The following is a 15513-nucleotide window of genomic DNA, read 5'->3' as shown; positions in this document are numbered from 1 at the left end:
AGGATCCATCTTGGGATCAATCTTATTCAATATTTTTATTAATGACCTTGGCACAAGAAGTAGGAGTGTAATGAAATTTGCTGATGATACACAGTTGGGAGGCATCGTCAATGCAGAGGAGGATCGGAATATTATACAGGGAGATCTGGATGATCTTGAAGACTGGAGTGACAGAAATGGGATGAAATTTAATAGTGCAAAGTGCTAGGTCATGCACTTAGGATCTAATAATAAGGATTTCTGCTTCAGACTGGGGGCTCATCAGTTGGAAGAGACAGAGGAGGAATGAGACTTGGGTGTGTAGTGAATCACAGGATGACCATGAACCACCCATGTGATACAGCTGCAAAAAAATGCAAATACAATCCTACGATGTGTTAGGCAAAGCATTTTCAGTAGAGATAATGTAGTATTAATGCCTTTGTACTAGGCACTGGTAAGAATATTTGGAATACTCTGTACAATTCTCATCACGCATGTTCAAGAAAGTTGAATTCAAACTGGAACAGGTGGAGAGAAGAGCTACTAGGATGATCCAGGGAGTGAAGGGCCTATTTTATGAGTGGAAGAGCTTGCTTGGTCAGTCTAGTAAAAAGAAGGCTGAGTGGGGATACGGTTGCTCTATATAAAAAATACATGGGGGGAAGGGGTATAAACACCAGGGAGGGTGAAGAGTTATTTAAGATAAAGAACAATGTTGGCAAAAGAACAAATGGATACAAACTGGGCAAGAACAAATTCATGATGGAAATTAGAAGATTTTTAACCAACAGAGCAGTGAGGTTCTGGAACAGCCTTCCAATAGGAGTTGTAGGGGCAAACAATTTAGTTAGTTTTAAGAGAGAGACAAATTCTTTAGTAGGATTGTATATCGGGGTTGCTTGTGATGGTAGGGGGCAGGGCTTGTCAGCCCTGGGTCTCATGTACAGTTTATGTCTTTTGGTCCTAAAAGCTCAGGCTTCAGGAAGCCACCTGTAGAGGTCAGGAAGGGATTTCCCTGCCTTCTCTCCCTGCCATGTATTTTAGGATTGTTGTTGGCTTTTGTCTCCTTCTTCTGAAGCATCAGAGGTGGCTGCAGCTGGAGATGGGACACTGGACAGGGCAGACCTGTGCTCTGAGTAGCAATCAGCATTCTATTTCTCTCTCTCAGGTGCTTGGCTGGCTGGTTCTTGCTCACATGCTCAAGGTCTAACTGATCCTGATCTAACTGTGGGGGTAAGAAAGGAATTTTCCACCTGGGCCAATTGGCAGTGACCTTGGGGGTTTTCAGCTTCCTCTGCAGCAACCGGGTACAGGTCACTTGCCAGAATGATCTGGGTATGTTTCACTTAATCAATTTCCTGCCATTGCAGGGGCTCAAGCACTGGTGCACCTCAGTCCCTCCTATTCTCTGTCTGTGTCACACAATCGTCTAGTCTCCTGCGGGCTGTAATATTTCAGTCTAATTCTGATTGTTAGGTTTAGCAGGTGTTGGTGGCCTGTGATGTACATAGCCTTGGCAGAGTTTGATTTTTATAATTTTGACAGATAACATCAATGTTTATTTTAAGCATTTTTTTATATTTTTAATTATTTAAATTTTCACAGTTATGTGAAATTATGGAGGGCGTCAGACAATTAGTGACAGATGCTGAAATTAAAAAAGCTGAAGTTTTATAAATTATTAACTCAAATAGTCAACATCACATGCAAATATTCGAAGTAAATATCCTTCAATCAACAAATCGTCCTTGCTTTTACTATTCATTTGCTAATCCATTTTAACAAGCCAAATTCAAAAGGCTGGATTTTGACTCTGATAAGTTATCAAGCAGCCCTATTCTTATTTTATCTGTCTGTATATTACAATTATTATTGGTGGAAATATTTTTTCATCGGTTTGCATTTTTGTTTGAAATTGATGTGTACCAACATACACAAATACAAATCTAATCCTTCCAAACCAAGATATGCAGGTGGTCAGATTAGATGATCTGGCTTTAAACTCTATGATTCTAGTGCCTACTCTGAACAAAGTCTGGTGCTCAGGGCTAGCTTAGGTAACAACCTAGGTGAGTTTCAGTTTTGGGAAAGGAGGCTGATGCAGGGCCCAAGATGCAGCGGAGGGCATTGTAATCAAACCAGAGATGAGGTTTATTATCCCCATTTCACAGAGGGGAACTGAGGCCCAGAGACATCAAGGGACAGGTTTTCGCAAAGAGCTCAGCTCCCTTTTAGGCACCAAAGTAACTGGCGAGATTTTACCCCATGCTGAGCATGCTTTAGTTGGGGATTGGTCCTGCTTTGAGCAGGGGGTTGGACTAGATGACCTCCTGAGGTCCCTTCCAACCCTGATATTCTATGATTCTATGATTCTATGCTCAGGGCTACCACAGCCACAGAGATGAGTCAAAGGGCTCCTATTCTCATGCATGGCCATGTAGCCCAAGGACACAAACTAGCTCTTAGTAGAAGCCGGTATCTGTATACTTGATTTCCTGCTTTTCCTATGATTTCATCATTTTTATGAAGCAAAGAGTACTAATTATTTCATGGTTTTTTCACAAGGTTTTGAATTCACAAATTCTCGCTACCTGTCCTGGGTAAGGAAGAAGAAACAGGTTCTGCCATCTGTGAATAGTCCATTCTATTCTGTGGGTGAAATTCGGCACAGCCTGCGCAAGGCCTATGTACCATTTAAAGCCTTTTACATGGTGCTTAAGTTGGGCCTCAGGCAATCTCAGCTCTGGGGACAAATTTTCAGCTTCTTGGAAGGTGCAGAGGACCCAACCTCTGATAATCAGGCCCCTTAAGGCCTCTCAAATACAGAGCACATAAAATCACTTGCCACTTTTGAAAATCTTGGCCATTTGCTCTGAAAAGTAACTAGGTTGTTGTTTGGGGAACATTTAGTAATGAGAAAGTGAGAGACTAACTGTGCTCAAAGAAGAAAAAGAAAAACAGGTACGTAGGAGAAATTACCACTCAGGTGGAAATGTAACAATTTATTTGCTTAACTTTATTGACTGGAACTGTCAGATCAAAGGCAAATATTGTTCAACATTGTAGCTGCCAGTCCCCTCCACCCAACCAGTCCTTAAAATGGTGTCCATGGTAACACAAACACAGAACCACATTCCTCTCTGACTGGTCTGCTCCTGATGGTAGCCAAATACGAATGCCATATGAGATCCTTCAGGACAAACTCAGCCCTTGGATAGGTCTGTATGTGCACAATGTCCAATGAAATCCTATGTCCTGTGAGAGCATCAGAAGGCAAAGCTTGGCCTTTTGGACCCAATCCTTACTCCTGTGTTTCTTTTTATGCACATGAGTAGTCACACTGGACTTAAATTAGATTATTCAAATACATAAAACTAAGCAGGTAAGTGTTTGCAGGATTGAGGCTTCAATATGGAAAAATCCTGTAGATTACAGGAAATGTTATTTAATGGAACGAAAAAATATGATTAGGTGATATCATTATCAATTTTATTATTTTGTTAAATACTTTTACTGGTACAGTGCCTTTAATCTGAGGATCTCATAATTCACAAAGAAAACTGAAATAGAGGGTAGTAGGAGAGCAGTACCCTTTTGTCTCCTTTACATTTGAATCCTTACACTACCCAGCTGTTGTTGTGGTGACCCGACATCCCACTCAGGTTTCACAGTGATCTGCATCAAAATATTTTAACTCTGAGATGGGGGACTGAAGTTTCAATGATATTGTAACAAGGGGGGGTGGGAACAGACATGGGAGATCAGCTGAAGAGCAAATGAGCTATGAAAAATGAAATAACAGCTGCAAGGTGGAGACACGAGACATTTTAACCATCTTTTTTTCCCTCTGCTGAACCAAGCACTTATAATATATTTAAGCAAGATTTTAAGGAAGATTGTTCAGATGACATTGCCTTTTTAAGTAGGGTTCAGCAGTTCCAAAGTCTGTTTTTCATTGCAGCTCTAGTTTTTTTTTAACAATGATAAAACAAATAGTTCACTAGTAGCTCTGGCAACATAATAATACACTACTTCACCAGTGCTCAGAATAACAATGTTCTAGGACAGTATTCTAATTTTATCATACACAGAAAAATTGCTTTACACTAAATGCACATGTAAACATTATTCTTGTTTGCTACAATTCCATGTTCAAAATCCCCAGTCCTGTAATCAGATCTGGCAGTGTGGGGCTCTGCATGGCTGCAGGGGTCTGCCCTAGCAGATCTAATTGCAGGATAAGAGCCTTAAATAGCAACCACAGTTGGGTGCATGAAGTGTTCTTTAATTGTATAGCTGTGAAAAACTCATTCGACTTATCTTGTTGCACTGCTTTAATTTGAAGTGTAATTTTAAACTGATTTTGTAAAGCCAGTGCAAAAGGCTGCATGGACACTTACTGGTTTAAACTAGCGTTATTTTGGAATCTTTTAACTATCAAGCTCATATATGTCCTGATCCAAAGGTAATTAAAATCAATGGAGTCTTTCCATTTAACTTCAGATCAAGCCCATAGAAACGCCTTTACAAGGTATTTGGGCCACACTTGCCCAACTGCCCCAATTCCCTGTATCGGATTATCATGATGTATCTGATTATCATAACAGACAATGTTAACTATACCCTCAACTAGCTGCCAGCTCCATGTCTAATACCCTGCCACAACAGCAAACACACAAATATTCCATTAAGAAAAATTTGAGGAGACAGTTATAAACTTTCCCACTTAGGGTTACATAGTCAAAGAGTGCAGCCCTTGTTACATCACTAAACAATGTTTAGGGGCATACTATTTTCTAGTTTGCGGGCAAAACATTTAGACACGAGTTGTATATTCAACACATTATGTAAGTCCCTTTACATCCCACAGTGCTTCATAGCCCTGAACTCCTCAACAAGGGTGAAAAGAGCTACCAGTTAAGTTTGCCAAGGTCATCCAAGCTGAGCCAATTATATACAAATGAACAAAACACACAAGCCACAAATACAAAATAAAAACATAGCCAGAATGAATGGAATTGTCCAGATCAGTTGTTAAAATGCCTCTAGGGGACTGGATTAGCAGAAAGAGGATCCTCACAAGATTCAGGGGGCAATAAATCACATGGGTCATCTGGCCTTTATGAATCACTCAAGTTAACCCTGTGCCTGAACTTGCAAAGAATTCAGTTGGAGACATCTACAAGCCAAAGATCTAGCTGGATCAGCCCGAGGATTTGCAGAGCCTAACACACAGGAGCCAAAATTTGCACAGGCAGCAAAACAAGCAGCACATCTCTCCATTTTCAAGTGACGGACTTTTTGAACACAAGAACAGCAACACACCCGTACTATTGTAAGAAGGACAGACGCTAGTCCACGATGAACATCAGAAATCTGCAGCTTTGTCTCTGGTCTGAGAACTATCATCTTAAATTAAATGAATAAATGTTTTGTTCCCAGCATCTCTCTTTTCCCATCAGCTGCACGCCCTGTTGCACTAAGCAGTGCAGCCAACATCACAAGGCAAGTTCTCACTGAATGCTTCGCAGAAGTCAAATCCATTGAAAGCCAGCCAATGATCTAAGAATGTACGTACAGAACAATATCTGTCTCTGCTGGCCAGGGACAGAATGGAGCTGTGATGTTGCACTCCATATGTTTTATGGAAATATGCTTATGAGTGTGAATATGATGTAACTGGAATATGCCTTATGCAAAAGGTCTCTTGTAACGCATCATAACAAAGGTTATAAACTACTGAATATATTCCTTCTATTTGTATGCATGTATCATTCTTGTATCTGAAGCTAGAAATATGAAGTATAACTCTTTTCAGAGTTCAGAGTAACAGCCGTGTTAGTCTGTATTCGCAAAAAGAAAAGGAGTACTTGTGGCACCTTAGAGACTAACCAATTTATTTGAGCATGAGCTTTCGTGAGCTGTAGCTCACGAAAGCTTATGCTCAAATAAATTGGTTAGTCTCTAAGGTGCCACAAGTACTCCTTTTCTTTTTAAGTATAACTCTGAGGTCCTATTGTAATTATGCAAAGTGTGGGCCATTAATGGTGGTTTAGAATCTTGATGGCTCACATTGACTAGGACAACTGGTTGTAAATGGTTTATTTACCTGCAAGCCCTCCTGTGTACCTGTGGGCCAACCCAGGAAGAATGAACACTAGGGGGTCTTACAGTGACAGGTGACTATCTTAATCCTTGTACTTTTCCATTGATAAGGCGGGGGTGGGGACAAGCACAGACAAAAGATTCCCGCCTTCTGTCAAAGCTACAAAAGGGGGTGGAGCAGGACAAAAGAGGCTGCCAGTCATGAGAAAACCCCTGCTTACCACCTGAGATGTCTGCTGGATATATAACAAAGACTATACTGGGGAAAGGATTGGGCCCAGATTAGGAAGGAGTCTGGGCTGTGAAAGAAGCTTATTGGAACATCTCTGAGGGTGAGATATTACCTGTAATCAGTTTCTTAGTGTATTAGGCTTAGACTTGCGTGTTTTGTTTTATTTTGCTTTGTGACTTACTTTGTTCTGGCTGTTATTACTTGAAACCACTTATATCCTACTTTTTATACTTAATAAAATCACTTTTTTTATTAATAAACCCAGAGTAAGTGATTAATACATGGGGGAGCAAACAGCTGTGCATCTCTATCAGTGATATAGAGGGTGAACAGTTTACGAATCTACCCTGTATAAGCTTTATACAGAGTAAAACGGATTTATTTGGGGTTTGGATCCCATTGGGAACTGGGTGCCTGGGTGCTGGAGACAGGTAACCTGCTGAGCTGTTTTTAGTTAAAGTCTGCCACTTTGGGGGCATGGACCAGACCTGGTTCTGTGTTGCAGCAGGCTAGCATGTCTGGCTCAACAAAGCAGGGTTCTGGAGTCCCAAGCTGGCAGGGAAAATGGGCTCAGAGGTAATTTCAGCACATCAGGTGACAGTCCCAAGGGGATCTCTGTGACCAAACCCATCACAGGAGCTGCACTGGAGAAAGATGGGAGAGAAAAACACAGCTGCTCATGGTCCATAAGCTTTACCTGCAGAGGGCCCAGGGTGCAAATAATGCATGTTTAGTATTTTTTTTCCCTAACATCCTGTTTCCAACCAGAACTTAATCAAGAAGTCTCTGGCGTTGTTAGATTAGTGGACAATATCAGAGAGATCTGACAAGGTAATGCCTGCACACGGGAGTGGCAAAATGGATCCAATGCCACATACTCTGAGTTAAATCTCCCCCTCTCAGCATACACCACTGTCCACAACAGCAGAGCTTCTCTAAATGGCAGCCAGTTCATTTGAGGTGCAGATTTCCCACTGTAACATTAACATATTGGCCAGCATGGGAGGGTATTTTTGCCCTGTATAACAGATACATTTGGCATGGGGAACATTGAAACAACAGTACATATAGTGAGCAGATGTACCCCCTTAAAGATGTAAAGTTGAGTCTACGTTTCTGTCTCATTTTAAAACCAAGTGTACTCAATTGTTTTGTCTTGCTTAGAAGGATAAACTGCCTCTGCTTATTCAGTAAGTTCTGCAACAAACCAATTTTTGGTGATGATACAGAAGAGAAGTAATAAATCCTTTATGTGGGGTCAGAAGAAGGGGGAATAAATGGCCATGGCAGTGGAATGTTATTCACATACAATTATGGCCTCTAAAGTCTCCTCCAACTAGCACGTGAGAAATGTGGACAGTCAATGAGGTGAAACTCCAAGAACATAAAATGGCTTTCAAGAGACAAATTCTTGCACAATATGGGCCAAATTTTGGATATAACATGAACCATCTGACTTCAATGAGGTTTCATAGGAATGAGGGAACATATAGATTACCATGTCCCTGTGGAGGTGATGAATTACTTGGGGAAGCCAGGGTGCCAAATTCTCCTCTTATTAATACCAACACAAACTTGCTGAAGTCAATGGGGTTGTCAGGGATATAAGCCAAAGCACAGTTTGGCCCTAAGAGGTTAAATTCACAAGATTCCCAAAGTGAAGGTAACATCTGCCACATAGCAGAGACCCCAATTATTTAGGCATTTGAACCTCCAACCAAACATCTTAAATGCCACCCAGAACCAATCAGAACCCAGTCACATTACATGTGTAATGAGCTGTCTGCACAAGACTGCCCTTAACAAGCCGGTTGTCATAATGTGTTGTAGTTGTGACACCCCAATAGCTTGATAGTATAGCATTTTATTTGGTTATAATCAGATTCACAAGGACGTTGGAGAAAATATTTGCCCTAATAAAAATGGCTGCAAAATGCTTTTAATATACCTCAGAGTAAACGACAAGATTTATTTCTCTCAGTTAAGTACTTATACATGAAAAGAATATTCATTTGTTGCTTAAGCTATTGTACAGACTACTTACCGTTCCATGGTAGGTCCTGTACATGGGCATTTTTAAGATCTTTGTCAAGTAGTCTTCCAATTGTTTCTACAATGCAAGCATGAAAACTTTAGATAGGATGTAGGGATTACTATAAAAATCTAATTATATAGCTACAGGAAGTAATGAAGAGAATCAAAAACAAGCCACCGCTTGAATGAAAAAAATATATACATATACATATGCATGTAGCAAACCCTCCACTGCCCCACAATATCCCAGCAAAGGGGAAATAACTCAGATCTTAGCAGAGGGAGTGCTCCTTGAGGCAGTCTCTTCCACTTTCTGAGCAGGGACAATTTGACTCTAAACTTGGCAGAGTTTCGGTTCACCAAGCAGAAGAATTTACCACTAGCAAAACAGAAGGCATCTGAACTTGGTCAGAACACAGCTCAGCAAACAAGCTGGCCCCCCAGAGTGAAAGTCAGAAAAATCCCAAGAATAAAATGGACAGCACAACATGTCAACAGCCTCCCTTCTATCAGCACACCCACATCTCTGAACAGAGTATTTAGAAGAAGGAAGGACATTTACTCTTCTACTAGAAAAATGTTCTTCTCGGACCATGTTCTCAGACGTGCGTGGCAGACTTGGCATCTGCCTCGCTTCTCCCCTTTTGACACTTTGTCTTCTAACTGTGTGACTGGAAGAAAAAAAATCCCAGATTATTTGTCTGATCAGTAGAACGTGAGTGTTTTTTCCTCTGACACAAAAGTCCTGACATTCTATTTAAAACTTTATGATAAAATGAGGGACAGGTAGCGAGGAAAGATAAGGGTAGGCGTAAAATCGTCTAACAAATCATTGTGTACAAATCAATTCAAACGAAAATACAATGCAAAAAGCAGAGGATATTGGACCAAATTCTCCTTTGATGCAAATGGCCACAGATCCACTGACTTCAAATGAGTTTTGCCTATTTAAGCAGAAAGGAATTTGGACCATGTTCCTGGACCATTATGTTTCACTAATCCTTATCTTTTCATATCTCTACCCTTACCAAAATCCTTACTCTTGTTTCCTCTTCTGCCCCCTAGCTTCCTACAGTCTTCCCATGCCAAACTATCCTTTTGTAACACTCCACCACTCAGGCCTCTTTCCACGACTCTCTTTATGTTTGGAGCTCTGTCCCACTCCTTGGGCCCAGTCCTGCCAGCTCTGAGCACCTCATGAGAGTCACTGGGAAGAGGAACTGAGAGAGCTCAGCACGCTCAGATATAAGGCCTTAAAGGTAAGAGACCACGTTGTGCCATAAATTTTGAAGCACAACGACCCAATGATTTCGATGGGAAATTCTGCTTAAAAAACTGACTGCACAAAATGTCCCACATGCTTTCTACATCTTGCAAGAGAGAGATCATTGGATCATTCAGATTACTGCTGCTTGCTATTATGTTGATTTTGAGCCTGACTCTCCTCTCTTTTATACCAGGTAAATCAGGAGTGATTCTTGGAAGTCAATGGAGTTACACATGTGAGAATCAGGCTTTTCACATCTTTCCAGTGCAATTTGGGCCTTGAACCATATTTGTAAGACTGCATAAAATAGTTACCTCCTTGTAGGGATAGGAATTCGTATGAAGGCTTTGTATCTCAGCAGTTCCCTGTGAAATTCTTGAAAGTTCTTGAATTTCCTCTTCACTTGCCATGTAAAGTCCCCATGTGTGAATTCAATAGTGTAAACATTTGGACTTGGTACCTACAAGAAAGAATAGCACCAGTGTTTCAGTACTCAATGGGTAATCTTCTAGCATTAAATACTCTAGAGTTTATCATTTTTTATTTAAAGGTATAGCCATTTCTTATTACTTTTAGTTATAATTTTTATTAGACTCCAAACAGAACAGGCAAAGATTATTCATATTGTCCTTGATAGAGTTATTCCCATACAGACTTATTCATATTTTCTAAAACCCACTAGCTGATTTACAGAAACTTAACTTGTATGTGATGTGTTAACATGGTAATAGGAGCATGAAATTAAAAATGGGATTGGGATTTAAAACAATGTTCCAATAACATTCATATTCTGACCTTTTTTGTTGAGGTAAAGCGTTCTACTTCCAGAACTCGGACTTTAATTGGACATCCGGTTAGATATGTCTGTATATGAGGATCTTTGAACCCTTGAGTGTTATAAATTGCAGAGAATGGGATGCCCACTGCAAATGACCATAAAATAGCAATTAGCTTAACACTATTTTAAACTATGAATAAGAGTGTAATAGCCAAGGGATAATGTAACAAGTTAATAATGATTATATAAAATCTTGAAGTTCTGTAGTCTTATTTTTCCCCAATGCATATCATGCCTTATTCAAATGTATTGCACCTAAGCTCATAGAAGCCTTCGAATTAAGTGATCTGACTTTAAGAGTTCAAATGCCAGATATAGCACTTTCTTATCATTAGATAGGGTCAATGGTTACCTTGAGAAATACAGTAAAACCTCAGCAGTCTGCACGGAGGTAAGCAACAAATTCCATAATTCATGCACCAAATGAGCAGCCTCACCCATCTCCTCAGCAAAGATTTAATAGCAAAGTGCTGTGATGAGGTCTTCTATCACTAAGTCTTCATCCATGTTACAAAATATATTACAGGATGTTTACTGATGTATTATGAGGTGTTATCAGGAATAGTTAAAATTAAATTACACTTGTCAAATAAGTGAACAAAAGGGTGTTTTGTGTAGCAAGGTTTTTTTTGGGGGGGGATATTTGTGTATGTTTGCAGACTTACTTATTCATCAACTTCTGCAATTTGCAACAGGTTACCCAGGTACTAATGGAAATTGTAGGCAAGACAAGAAGCAGCATTTGACCAGTTTCAAGGTAGTTTGTACGTATTATTTTAAAGAGTTCTGACACAGCTAAGTGTCAAAAACCTCAAGTAGATTAGAAAAAAACATTAATCTGTTTAAAAACAAAAACAATCAAACAAAAAAGCCACCTGCCTTTATTAGATAGCTAGAAATGCATAGATGACAGACAGACAGGTGCAGTGATGTGCAGCTGCTGTGCCAAAATGAAATGAAAGGTTTATACCTTAAAACACAACAAATTAAAGGAAATCCAAATTAAATCTTAAAGCTTACTTTAGGCCTGAGCCAAAGCTTATAGGAACCAGTAGGAGTCTTTCCACTGATTTTAATGGGCCTTGGATGTGCTTCTTATGGCTCATTCTTGATGAGCAACTCCTACGAGGTGCTCTGAATTCTCAAATCCAGGTCTGATCCTTCATGATGCTGAACACCCTCAACTCCCAGTTTAGGTTGAGGGCATCACTAAGTTTTTTGTAGGCGTCACATAGTACTTTGCAAGATGACGCCATCACTTTAAAGTTTTCACAGCCCTAAAGAACCAAGCACAGTTTCACGAGGGCCCACAAGAGCTTCAAAATCCTGGCCCACTCTCTCACACTCTCTCCACCCACACTCCCTAACACCATCTAACTGAAAGCTTCATCTTCGCCTCAGCGGAACTGCATTTCTAAATCCTAGTGGGACATATGGTGAAAACAGATGGACACTAACTCACCGGTTGTTTTTGGATCATTTAACATGTCAGCATCCACCTCTTCCCCCTCAAAGTGAAGCTCCCTGGTGTCCAGGTTCTCTATTAAATTGCTCATGTCTGCAGCAATTTTCTTCAGCGTCGAGGTATTTACTCTTCTTTCACTGCTCAGTGACATCTTAAATGCTCGCTCACCAACAACACAGGGGGCTGTTCAAGGGAAGGGATCAGCAATGTTATTGTTTCTGCAGCATCATACATGATAAGTTCAGGCGGTTGCAAGTGAATCTAGCTGTGGTTAGGGGCCTGGTGTGTGGAGACCCCTGGCCCCCCCACTGTCTCTCTGGCAGCATAGCCCAAATGGAACTGTAACCTTGGATTCCTCCAATCTCTCACAGCCTTTGGAATGCCCTCTAAATGCACACTACGGCATGCCTGCCCCCTGTGGACACAGAAGAGGACAATTTCAAGGGAGTAGGGAGGGCTCAGCAGAAAAGTGAATGCAGCTTCAGGCTAGAATGGAAAACTTCCCTTTGATGTCAATGGCAGCAGGACTGGGGCCCCAGGACATTTACATTTAAGGTTATGTGTTTTCCATTTAAAATACTGATGATTTAACTATGAGGGCTTCACCAGAATTGGATGTCACTCACTTGGAATAGGTCTACACAGCATCTGGGAGCAAGCCTCCCAGCCCGGGCCAACAGGTTTGCGCACGGGCTTTAAAACTGGCTGTGTACGTGGTGCTTTTATGTTGCAGGTTGAGCACCCAAGCTCCAGCCCAAGCCTAGGGAGGGGGTGAGCTCCAGCCTGAATTGCAGTGTAGAAGTACTGCCTACACTGTGATCTTTAGAGTGCAAGTCCCACTAGCATGAATCTGTTGACCCCATCTGGGAGGCTCTCTCCCAGATGCTGTGTAGACATCCCCGTAGAAGCACCCTCTTGGTCTGATTTTAAATGGAAAGCAAACAGTGAACTTGCTCAGTCAGTGCATTAATGTGCAGCTAATTGTGTAATAAATCGTACATGGGATAAAACCACAAAATACAACCCATTGCCCTGTCTGGTTCACTAACATTACCAGCTACAACGGATTCATACATAGCTACATTTTCAAACCGGTGCTGCACAGAGAAAGAAACATCCAAAGTCAGTAGAGTAGTCTGCTTTTTCCTTGGTGATTAAAACAACACAATTCCTTGTATTAAAGGATCTTCTAAGGCCCCCTCTCTCCTAGTATCTGTGCACAGGGCTGGCCTTAGGGGTGGACCACCCAGGCAGCCGCCCAGGGCACCCGGTGGTCTAGGGGGTGCCGTGCGGCAGTGCAAACGTGTGCACTGCTGATGTAGTGTCAGAAACTGCTTCCTGGGGGGGCTTCCAGATTTCTCCCTGCTTCCTCCCAGCGGAGGAACATTGCGGGGCGGGGGAAGCAGTGACACACAGATACAGCTCACCCCCACCCCCAACATTCCTCTGTGCCCCCATAGGGGGTTTAGAGGGGGAGCGAGGAGCAACACCAAGTGCTCCATGCATACAGGTCACTTTCCCCACCTGGGCTGTGCTGTGAGGCAAGCATCAGAAGCTGCTGCTCTCTGACCTCCCCTTATGCAGCCCGGGTGGAGAAAGTGACCTGGATGCAGGGAGCCCTGACCTCACTCCTCGCTTCCCCCACCACCCAGCCCCCGAGGGGTGTGCAGAGGAGCAGCGTTCCGGGGAGAGTGGGCAGCAATGTCAGCTGCTCCATGCATTCAGATCAGTTTCCCCACGTGGGCTCAGGACAGGGGTGCAGGGGTTGGGGTGAAGAGGGTGCAGAAGAGGGGCAGTGGCTGGGGGTGCAGGAGGGGAATGCAGGAGTTAGGGGCAAAGGGGAACAGTGTAGGAGTTAGGGCACAGGAGAGGGCAGGGGTGAAGGGGGTGCAAGGGCTGGGAGTGCAGGAGCTAGGGGCAAAGGGGCCGGGGGGGGGGGGTGCCAAAATACAAATTTGCCCTGGGCACCATTTTCCCTAAGGCTGATCCTGTCCATGCACCTCACAATCTTTAATGTATTTATCTTCTCAACACCACTGGGGGAGGGGAGCAGTGCTGTTATCCTTATTTTACAGATGAGGGCCCAAAGCACAAAGAGACTAAGTGATTTGCCCAAGGTCATATAGGAAGTCAGTGACGGAGGAGAAACCCAAGTCACAAGTTAGTGTCCTAGCCACTGGACCATTGTTCCTCTCTAAAGGGCTTGTTACAAGTTACACAGCACTTGAGTAAATCTCTGCATTGTTAATGAGCCTGCTGGAGGCTACACCTAATACTCTTTATGTTAGTGGAAGAAGCAGGTGGTGAGCAATGGAAAAACAGCATCAGAGTCAGGTCATCTGCAACTAAGCAGCAGCATTTGGGAAGGCGTTTCCTGCAATTATGACTAATGTACTCCCTACTTCCTTGTCCCCCTATTAGTAAGCTGAGTCAGTGGAAAATCTGGAGAAAAAGAGACATGACACAAACCTAGTAAAATCTTACATCACTTTTTGTTGCTAATGGGTTTGGTTTCATTTTTTAAGATTTATTTTCCTTTGGCCCTACTGTCCAATTTGCAACCCTCATTAAGATTCAGCAGGGCTTACCCACATGAAGAAGCTCATGGCTTCAGTTGGACTTCTGGTATGAGTGCAGCACAATATGATTAAAGGTTGCAGGATCAAATCCCTCATCCTTAAACACAGTTATGTTTAACCCCAGATAATATCCTTCTACATATCAGCATAATAAGAGTCCCATCAACCTTTGTATCAACATGCAGCTTGACAACTACACTGAAAAGGCTCAGTGACAGACTGTCAGCAGGCGTGAATCAGAGTGGTTTTAAGTCAGTCAATGCAGCTAAACCCATTTATACCAGCTGAGGATCTGCCCCACTTCAAAGAAATGATTTACAAGAGTCACATGTCATTTCTGCTGTTAAATTTCAAACAAAATATTTGCCATGATTATTAAATCGTTTGCTTGGAAAGGGGGATTTGTAACTTTTGGAAATAATTCACTTCACCTTTACAAACAATAATTCATGTGTTTAGACACTTTTAAAGGAGTATTTGTTACACTCTTGGAATAAAGGTAATGCTACGTAACTCTAAAAAATAAAAGGATTGGCTGTGTCAGAAAGCAAATACCCATATTCCATGCAGGCAAAGCCAAGAAACGCAGGGTCGGATTCTCCACTCAATTACATCAGTGCAAATCCAGAATCAGTTCGGTTTCATGTGTGTAATAAAAGCGTGAAATCAGGGTCAAGCCTAGTGCATCAGTTCTGTGTGCATGATTTTTAAGCATGTTAGTGGTTCTGACACCTTCCAATCATCCATGAAGCTGCTTATGTCACAGCAGCAAAGAGTCCTTGCCTGGGCTAAAAAGGATAATACTTCCAGCTAGTTGTAGATTCATTGAGGACTCTCATAGACTTGTCAGATGCCTTTCTGTCTAAGTAAACACACACACACCTAAATACCTCTCTGCCCCATTTGTCCAAGGAAAGGAAATAAAAAGTATAGCTTAAAATGCAAAACTACCAAACCACTCATTTTCATCCTCTATTCTATATCACTATACAGCCTGGCCTTTAATGCAAG

The 15513-nt window shown here is 41.9% G+C and overlaps 1 protein-coding gene across 3 annotated transcripts in view; it reads right to left on the bottom strand.

Annotated features, from left to right (window-relative positions):
* The window catches only part of PLD1 (phospholipase D1), a 128055-nt gene that overhangs the window by 70794 nt on the left and 41748 nt on the right, over window positions 1-15513 (bottom strand). For all 3 annotated transcript variants that reach the window (XM_073359380.2, XM_073359379.2, XM_073359381.2), the window contains 5 exons: window positions 11921-12106; window positions 10416-10543; window positions 9935-10080; window positions 8916-9024; window positions 8364-8429 (listed from right to left, as the gene is read on the bottom strand). In XM_073359380.2, the coding sequence (XP_073215481.1) occupies window positions 8364-8429; window positions 8916-9024; window positions 9935-10080; window positions 10416-10543; window positions 11921-12074 (603 nt within the window). In that variant the 5' untranslated portion in view covers window positions 12075-12106. The remainder of the gene's footprint in view (window positions 1-8363; window positions 8430-8915; window positions 9025-9934; window positions 10081-10415; window positions 10544-11920; window positions 12107-15513) is intronic.

Source organism: Lepidochelys kempii, chromosome 9, assembly GCF_965140285.1.
Source record: "Lepidochelys kempii isolate rLepKem1 chromosome 9, rLepKem1.hap1, whole genome shotgun sequence".
Classification (NCBI taxonomy): domain Eukaryota; kingdom Metazoa; phylum Chordata; order Testudines; family Cheloniidae; genus Lepidochelys; species Lepidochelys kempii.
This window is presented reverse-complemented; position numbering and strand designations above follow the sequence as displayed.